This window comes from Calidris pugnax, unplaced genomic scaffold (genome assembly GCF_001431845.1).
Source record: "Calidris pugnax isolate Ruff unplaced genomic scaffold, ASM143184v1 scaffold273, whole genome shotgun sequence".
NCBI classification, from domain to species: domain Eukaryota; kingdom Metazoa; phylum Chordata; class Aves; order Charadriiformes; family Scolopacidae; genus Calidris; species Calidris pugnax.
In genome coordinates this window covers 6,388,837-6,398,317 of record NW_015094508.1, presented here as the reverse complement: position 1 = coordinate 6,398,317, position 9,481 = coordinate 6,388,837, and the positions used below count along the sequence as shown (strand labels likewise).

The 9,481-nt window shown below is 39.5% G+C and overlaps 1 protein-coding gene across 5 annotated transcripts in view; it reads left to right on the top strand.

Annotated features, from left to right (window-relative positions):
• The window catches only part of MAST4 (microtubule associated serine/threonine kinase family member 4), a 234,460-nt gene that overhangs the window by 203,204 nt on the left and 21,775 nt on the right, over positions 1 to 9,481 (top strand). For all 5 annotated transcript variants that reach the window (XM_014965031.1, XM_014965035.1, XM_014965032.1 and 2 more), the window contains 5 exons: positions 334 to 542; positions 1,292 to 1,430; positions 2,473 to 2,605; positions 3,306 to 3,471; positions 6,449 to 6,550. In XM_014965031.1, coding sequence (XP_014820517.1) covers positions 334 to 542; positions 1,292 to 1,430; positions 2,473 to 2,605; positions 3,306 to 3,471; positions 6,449 to 6,550 — 749 coding nt within the window. The remainder of the gene's footprint in view (positions 1 to 333; positions 543 to 1,291; positions 1,431 to 2,472; positions 2,606 to 3,305; positions 3,472 to 6,448; positions 6,551 to 9,481) is intronic.

Here is a 9,481-nt window from a genome sequence, read left to right as displayed (position 1 = left end):
GCGTGAGCTTAGAGCATTTTGTATACGTGTGGCGGGGGGGGGGGCATTTGCTGTATCTGTTGTTTGCTTGGGTGGGGCCAGGAGGGGAGTTGTTTGTTTTTTATTTGTGTACTAATTTGTGTTGACTGGGGACTCATCCTGGTTATGAAACAAAATAAGGTTTGAAGCCGTTCTGTAATGTGAAAGGCAGGTCAACTACATTAAATTAAAACCAAGTCTTTTATATAATATGCATTTTTTTTACAAAATATATTTAATTGTAAAAAAAAAAAAAGTATTTTTAAATAGTTATTCAGACCTTTTTCTTTTTTTCTCCCATTTGAATTTCTTCAGTGCGGTTTATTTTGTGAGACACAAAGAAACCAGACAGAGATTTGCCATGAAGAAAATTAATAAGCAGAATCTCATCCTCCGAAACCAGATCCAACAGGCCTTTGTCGAACGAGATATCCTGACATTTGCAGAAAATCCATTTGTTGTCAGCATGTATTGCTCCTTTGAAACAAGACGTCATTTATGCATGGTCATGGAATACGTAGAAGGTAAACAGTTTGTTTTACAGAGGAAGAAGAGAGTTCTCTTACACCAAGAAAGAGATATAACCCATATGGTACTTGCATTAGAAGGGCCCCCTATGTATCCTCTGTACTCTGGCAATACGGATTTAGGATCTAAATCCAACAACAAGGTGGTTTTTTTCCCAGTCGTTATCTCTCAGTAAAAGCTTTTGAAATGCGTGTACTCCAGCTATGATAGAAAATTACTGCTCTTTGAATAAGTTCCTCATAGTCTGTAATCATAAATGTACTAGCGTTCAAAGTTCATGTGGAAATGCTGTTTGCTTTTCTGGAGTTCAGATTTTCATTAGGTCATGTTGGGGTATTTGTAATAGTTGGTTTTACAAAGAAAGAGCAAAGAGTAAGCAATCTGAAAAGGTGCTGATGCTGAAGGAGAAGAGTGGACAGTGCCAGTGCAAGGTGAGATAAGCAGGCTGTGGTTGTGATGGTTGTGTGGGCATTCTTTTTTTTTTTTTTTCCCCCAGCCCCTTTGCTTTTTGAAGTAGCAGCCATATTTTATTGTTTTCCAGCTGAACCCTTGTACTGCTTACTCCCAGCTTCACACCGTGTTTCCAATACAGTAGTTACTGTGTTCACATACTCAGTTGAATCATCTGACTGTAAAATACTCATTTATGACTACAATTTGTGTCTCTTTCTGCAGCATATATAGATTATACCGATACACCTCAGAATTTGTAGCATCATCTGGAACATTTGTCCTGTTTCCACAGGTGGAGACTGTGCTACTTTGATGAAGAATATGGGTCCTTTACCTGTAGACATGGCCAGGATGTACTTTGCAGAGACTGTTCTGGCCTTGGAATACCTTCATAATTACGGAATTGTACACAGGGATTTGAAACCAGACAAGTATGTATATAGAATATAACCAAAAGAGGACTTGGAAATTGTTAGACAAAATCTGAAAGGTGTAAACTTTATTTGAATGTTTTTGAAGTGTTTTTGTTTTGTTTATATCATAACTGTTACATAGATTCACAATTTCTCTACAAACTTAGATTTTTCATTACCTGCAGTTACAGAAAAAGCATTTTTTCCAAAACAGATCTTTAAAAATTTCTGTCTTTAAGATGCAGGAGTCTATTGGAGTAGCTAAAAAAATAAAAAATATTTACTTTTCTGGCTGAAATGGAGGGAAATGCATTTTGGTGATTAAGGAAAAGTTCTTTCAAAGTATGCTTAAAACACTATTTAATACAAAGTATCATCAGCTTGCAGGCATTTGCATATATGAAGACAAGATTGACCAGGTTGGGAAAGCTTCCCTGTTGCATGGTTTAGGGTTTGGGTTTTTTTTCAATATTTAGGAATGCAATATTGCTGTGATAGATTTACATCTAACATTACAGCAAGTACCTGCAGTAAAAAATATGGCTGTTGCAGCTTTCACATTTAAAAAAAAAAAAAAAAGGAATTGGAGTCTTGTCTGTTGAGTGACAATGCCTTCGTAGCATGATACCTCACGCCAGTGTAGTACTAGTTACTAACTTAATACCTGTTTTTTTCCCAAATCAATGACCCGGCTTGTTACAGACAGAAAGTGCTCGCCTCACTTCTAGAATAGAATAAATGTCGCTTCAGGTTTTTCTGCTGATGACTCTTTCTTCTTCTTCAAAGCATCTAGCATTCAGCTCTCAACACTTGTATGGTTCTATAAGATATTGTGCAGTTGCATATAAAAAGTTTGTTTACATCTGATAATAATAGTAACAAATGTTAGGACTGTCAGACTTTTAACCTGCTTATTTTGTACCTGTTCAAATTACTTTTTAAGCTGTCTTTATATTTTTGCAGTCCTACTGAAACATTTTCCTCCAAGTACAGTAATAATAATGATAAGCACATAATGTTGAATTATATCGCAGTAACTTCAAATTGTTCTAATTTTCAGTTTATTGGTAACATCCATGGGCCATATAAAGCTTACAGACTTCGGTCTCTCAAAGGTCGGGCTAATGAGTTTGACTACCAATCTGTATGAGGGACACATTGAGAAGGATGCCAGAGAATTCCTTGACAAACAAGTAAGACACAGCCTTTTTCATTTCTACATTGAGTGTTCAAATGAAGTAATGTTTTGTCAGCAAAATGTACTGTAATACTCTATAAACTGTTGTTACTTCTGCATTGGTGTTCCAGTGGTTTGTCAGTTACTTTTACTGATGCCCTGCAGACTATTGTAGGCTTTTTTCTTTCAACATTAGGATCTATTAGTAAGATGAACAACCTAATTGTGTGCAAGTGATTCTGAGACAGACAAATGGAAAACTGTTTTTATAAGGAATTCAGAAGTCTCGGCAGAGTACTTGTGGAGCTCATGATGCATTGTACAACCAAGGGTGCTAAAATCCTTGCTATGGCCCATTTCCCTTTAAGCATGCCTCATTACCATTGCTCACAATCTGTTCACTGTAAAAATTACTTAAGATAAAACCATCACAACTTACATGTAAAGATAAGGATACATTTAAGTTAAATAAAATATTTACTGTGATGCACTCCCATGTACAAAATGCAATGATAAATAGCAAACATTGATGATGATGCCTGTAAATGAAGCTAGATCATTCTAAAAACATTAGCTGTTAGGCAAACTCAGCAGACTAAAACCTACAGAATTCAATTTTTTATGTTTCCGTATTATTTTGCATTTCAAGAATTATAAGTGATGTGACATAGATCAATTGGATTTGTTTTACCATCATGCTTATTTTTTTCTTTTAGGTCTGTGGCACACCTGAATACATAGCTCCCGAAGTGATACTGAGACAGGGTTATGGAAAACCAGTGGACTGGTGGGCTATGGGAATTATCCTTTATGAATTTCTTGTTGGGTGTGTGCCATTCTTTGGAGATACACCAGAAGAGCTGTTTGGACAAGTAATCAGTGGTGAGGATCATGACAAAAAACCCCACAGATTTCTTAGCTTGCTGTGAAACATTTCAGTTTCTGTTAATAGTAAATATATTTGCAACTTTACTGATAGACTAAGTTTTCAAGCTAGTTTTGCTCAAAAAAAGCACCATTAGCATAATATTGTGATACACAATTTTCTGTCAAAGCAATAAGAATAAATTTTGATTAAAAGCTGAACTTACTGTATATCGTTGCAAAGTAGAGGAATGTAGTAGTACCGTTTTTTCAATGGTTAAGCTGCACTATTTGGAAAAGAGAATTAGTGCCACTATGGCACAGTGATTTCAGTATTTAGTAAAGAAATTATACCAGAGAAGAAACAGTTAAAATAAATTTGCATAAATGGGAAAATGCCTCATGGCACAATGAAGAAATTAACAAAGATGTAATAAAACCCTAAAACAAATGTCTCCCGAATAATAAATAATGAGAAAGAGAAGGAAACAAATTCAATTCACAGATTGTTAATGATTTCATTGGTGATTGTTGTAGTGTAATGTTATTTGTGTAGCAGCTGTTCTTCTTCCATTTAAAATTCAATAACCTTTTAGATCTTAACCTGCAAGCTGACCCTAAGTATTGTTATGTGGCTTGTGGCAAAACTGAATGATAATTAAACAGAATTGTTTACTATCCTACCTGCTGTTTCCATAAATTTCCCAGATGCATACATGTAGAGGGCCTCTATTTATGCCAAAAGTTTAACAGAATGGCACCTCTGTTACTGGGTATTTCCCAGTCTGTTTTATGGTCTTCTTAAAAGCTCCAGCACCTAAAAAAAACCAAAACCAAACCAAAATCCCGAGCGTGCAAAGACGTCAACAGAAACAAAACTAACCTCCCCTCTGGTTCCTTATTCTCTGAGAACACAACAAATTCCCCTTTGTACTTAAGGAGACGCTCTTGTCGTCATCTCTTTCCTCCATCTCTGAAGTTGAAAGCCAGACTTGTTTGTAAACTAATGAAAAGGATTTGTGAGTTGCCTCTGGTATATGACCTCTTTATACAATACCCTGGCTGTTTATGGATTTATAACCGTGTTGTTTTCTGATGTGATATACCGAGGCCTGAGTGGCAAGGAGAATCAACTGTTTAATTAACACAAGCAGCAAATGCTGGCTTTGTTCTGGATGCCTCACGGCTGCGATGCATATTCATGCTTTATTTTCCAAATCAGATTTAAACTGCAGTGGAAGCTGTAGGCAGGCAAACATGGAAATAACTCATGTTTTTATTGCATTTCCAGACACATGCACATGTGTTTTTATCTTTATGCTCCCTGACCGGGAGAAAGGGAGAGAAGAGTCTAATGACAAAATTTGCACTTTAGACTTTTATTGTGCATGTGGCATTAATTTTACATTTTGTAAAACAAATAGTCATGTGTTACAATCTAGCTGATATATATTTACATAACTTTATCTGTTTGAATGTGTCCATTTATCTTCCAGAAGGTATCTGTAGAAGTGTATGCTTGTAAACCTGATCTATTCCCAGTCACTCTCCGAGACCGTTGGTCAGCTTAGTTTCTTGTTTTGATGTTGACTTCTCCGTTTTTTTCTCTTCTATTTTAAATATCCTTACTTATTGATACCTGCAGGAGAACTCTTTTATTGGATAAGGTTCCTGTGCTAAAAGATATGATCCCCTTGCATTCAACTGTAAAAGCTGTGTTAACCCAATCTATACCCTAGACTTATTCCAGTTTATCTGGGTGAAATCTACATCCTACTTGAAAATCTACTCAAAAATCTTGCCCCTTCATTTTACCTCCCTCCTCCTTCATTGTAGGTTGCCTTTTCTGCCCCGAAGTTGTATGAGTACAGCTGTGGGAGGCATCAGTGTAAACTTAGATGCCTAAAATGATCAGGGTTAAAAATAATGTTTCAGAAGCAGGTTGCATTTTGTGCCTGTTTATTTCAGTACCTTTCCTTATCCTCTAGAATACAAAGATTAAACTTGTGTGTAGCTTCTGATGATTATTTCTCCAATGATGATCATTTTGAAGGAAAAGTCTAGATCACATAATGACAACAAAATCATGAACAGGCTTCTGTATTTCCTGAGCTCCTAGCATTCTGTTTCTCTGATGCCCAAATCCTGGTTCTTCCCAAGAAACTTGTACAGAGTTTTGTAGAAACCTGCAATATATTAAATTTGTTAGAGGCAGCTTCAGCTAAGAATCAGACAAAACTTGCTGCGTGAGCTGTTAACAAAGTTCATGTTCACATTGAAACTGGCATAGTTTTTCGTTGTTTAATTTAAACAAAACTTTGCTGGAATTTTTATTCCACCCTACCTGAATACGGCAGGGTTTAGCATCTTGATTGCATGATTTAGGTCCAACTTGCTATGAAGCACAAAAGCCTTAGTAGTACAAGAATCAGTAAAGTGAGGTGTTTTTCCTCTGAAGTATGAGAGACTTGGGAAAAAAAAAAAAAACCTCCATCAGCATGTATCTCTCTAGAGCAAAGTCCAATACCTTGTCCCTTAGTCATGGGAGTGTAGTGACTTCAGTGAGTCTACTAGCATTAGAAGAGGATTGCAGATGTGAGCAGTGACTGCTGGGTCAGGTCAACTGAGTCCATCTTAATAGTAGTTTCCATGGAACAGAACTCAAACCATGATTCTAGGGGGCAGGGAAAAGGGACAGCACACAAGTTATGCTAATGTTTTGCAATAGTTTTCCATGAGCCAAGAATTCCTGTGTTATGTTATTAAATGCTGTTTTGGGTTAAAGGATACTTCTGAGGAAAATGGGAACATAACAGTCTGTTACACAGAGTCTGTATACAGAGTATAAAAATCGGAAGTAATTCATAAGCAACAGAGCATAACTTGAAAAAGTTGCCTTAACTCTGGCTTTACTGCTGTCTCACTACCAGAGCTTTCACAGAGTTTCTGCTGAATGTTGGAATCAGACTTGACTAATAACTTTCTGTTTTGCTAGATGAAATCAACTGGCCTGAAAAGGATGAAGCACCACCTCCAGATGCCCAGGATCTGATTACCCTGCTGCTCAGACAGAATCCTTTGGAAAGACTGGGAACAGGTTAGGAGGCACTATTATAAATTATTGATGTGCTAGAAACAGCTTCTATATTTGGCACTGGGAGCTTTTGTTTACCTTTTTGTCTTGTCTGGGAAAAATCTGTCAGGGCAAGTAGCATGACAACATGCCATTATAGCAGATGACTTTTTGTGGGCTCAGACCATATATGGGTGTAACAAGGTGATAACTGTCTCTTTTTTTCGAGTTTACACATGATCATTCGTATTTACTCTTCTCTTAACTTGATAAATAAAATAAAAATTTCTCAAAGACCCGTTGGAAGAGGTTCCTTCATGAATGCAGTATTAAGTAACTAGAGACAGAAATAGGGAAGGGGAATCAATACAAAACTGATGCTTCTATTTCAAGAGGTATCTTAGCCTGGAAAATCAGTTCCTCCAGGTTTTAGGGTAGGTGATGAGTACTCGAACTAATTATTCATAAATGACTCTCTGAGACTGTGTTGTGAAAGGTCCTGTTGTTCTCATTCAGCAAGCACTACTGCCTTGCATGTAAAGGAATAAAACCAAAGGTGTAAATGTTAGGAGGTAAATGGATATGGGTGATATCACTGTGGTCATTCAGTGCTGTGCTCGTTCCATTTCAAGAGAAGAACCTGGCATATGGCATTACGAGCAGTGAGCCTGCATAGGTTAGTGAAAACACTGTGCATTTATAGAGTGCTGTGCATGTAAGTTTATTTGTTAGTTGATAGAGCAGAATTTATTTGGGACTTGGTGTGAGAGGCAGTAATGAAGAATATTGCACAGGATTTTTACAGTGTTAATGTGTGGGAACCCTAATCACTGACTGCCGTTCCACTGGGCAGAGTACTATGTAAACACAGCAAGAAAGGCCTCCTACATAAAAGTGCCTGAATATAAAGGTGTAACCTTCTTGATCGTGAACACTGTATGCCATGACTATAAATACACTGGGGATGTTAAGGCAACCAAGTGGCAAGTTGAGTCAGTGTGAGAGTACTTGGAAAATTACTGGCAAAACTGTGTCCAGTGGACAGATTGTGCTGCACATTTTTAGAGCTGATATAAAAAGGAGCTTTAGGAATCAGTTCATAACTGGCCTTACTGCAGCCATGCAGGAAGAACACGAGTATAACCCGGACCCCAAGTGCTATTGCAATGTTCCCAACTGACAGGTTTTCCTTTGGGACATGATGATGTGTCTGAGATAAGCGAGCTGCACATCCCTTGCTCCCTGAGCATCTGAGATCTGTGTGAGCAGTCCTTAGACGTCACTGTAGCTGGTGGTCTGGAGTAAGTGGCATCCAGCAAAATTTGTTCTCCTTTGCATGGCGTTGAATAAGTTAGGAGTGAGGGAGGTGCCATGCCCCAGTCAGCTTCTCCACTTGCTGCCTGCTTCATCTGCTGTAAAGGGCACCACTGCCAAAGGCAGAATGAAGAGCACAACTGGTTCTATTCACAGAATCACAGAAACATCATGGTTGGAAGGGACCTCTGAGATCGAGTCCAACCACAAAAAAACCAAAACAAAACAAAAACCAGAAAAAACCCAAAACAAACAAAAAAACAACACACACGCAACACCCCACTACATCACACCCACCCACAAACCAATAATCTCGGGCACTAGAGCATGCCCTGAAGAGCCATACCAGCAGTGATGGTGACTCCACCACCTCCCTGGGCAGGCTGTTCCAGTGCCTCACCACTCTCTCAGTAAAGTAATTCTTCCTAATATCTAATCTAAACCTCCCCTGCCACAACTTCAGACCATTTCCTCTGGTACGGTCATTATTCCCCTGGGAGAAGAGGCCAACACCCACCTCTCTGCAACCTCCTTTCAGGTAGTTGGGGAGGGCAATGAGGTCTCCCCTCAGCCTTCTCTTCTCCAAACTAAATGTGCCCAGTTCCCTCAGCCTCTCCTCATAGGACTTGTTCTCTAGACCCCTCACCAGCTTGGTGGCTCTCCTCTGGACATGCTCCAGCAGCTCAATGTCCTTCCTGTAGTGAGGGGCCCAAAACTGAACACAGTACTCAAAGTGAGGCCTCACCAGTGCCCAGTACAGGGGCATGATGACTTCCCTACTCCTGGCCACGCTATTCCTGATACAGGCCAGGATGCTGTTGGCCTTCTTGGCCACCTGGGCACACTGCTGGCTCATGTTAAGCCAGCTGTCCACCAACACCCCCAGGTCCTTTTCTGCTGGCCACCTCTCCAGCCACTCTTTCCCAATCCTGTAGCGTTGCCCGGGGTTGCTGTGACCGAAATGCAGGACCTGGCATTTGGCCTTATTAAACCTCATCCTGTTGGCCTTGGCCCATTGATCCAGTCTGTCCAGATCCCTCTGTAGAGCCTTCTGACCCTCAAGCAGATCAACACTCCCACCTAGTTTGGTGTCATCTGCAAACTTACTGGGGGCGTATTCAATCCCCTTATCGATCATCAGTAAAGATAGTAAACAAGACTGGCCCCAAAACTGAGCCCTGAGGGACGCCACTGGTGACCAGCTGCCAACTGGATTTTTCCCCATTAATCACAACTCTCTGGGCATGGTCTCCAGCCAGTTTTTTATTCCCTTGCTTTAAATAAACTCCTTTCAGGCATTGTTGTTTCATTGTCAGGATGCTTCTTCTGGTAAACGCAGTGTTAATTCACGACTCGCCCTGTGAGAGGCTGGATCAGAAGCAGATTACAAATTCTGTCTCTTTTGCTACAGCTGGTTGAGAAAGTGGATTTGCTAAAATGAGGCTGGCTTAACTGCTGTGATGGTCAGTGCCACTGCAGGGGGCACCCACACAGCTCCCTCGCAGGCTGATTCTTTCCACTCTTCATGGTTTCTCAAGAGCTGGCAGTCTGAAAAAAGATGGGGCAGCTGTTTCTTTGAAGCACAGAGGGGTGTTTAGAAAGTGCTGCAAAGTTTTTTAAGAGTCAGAAGCAACTCAGCAA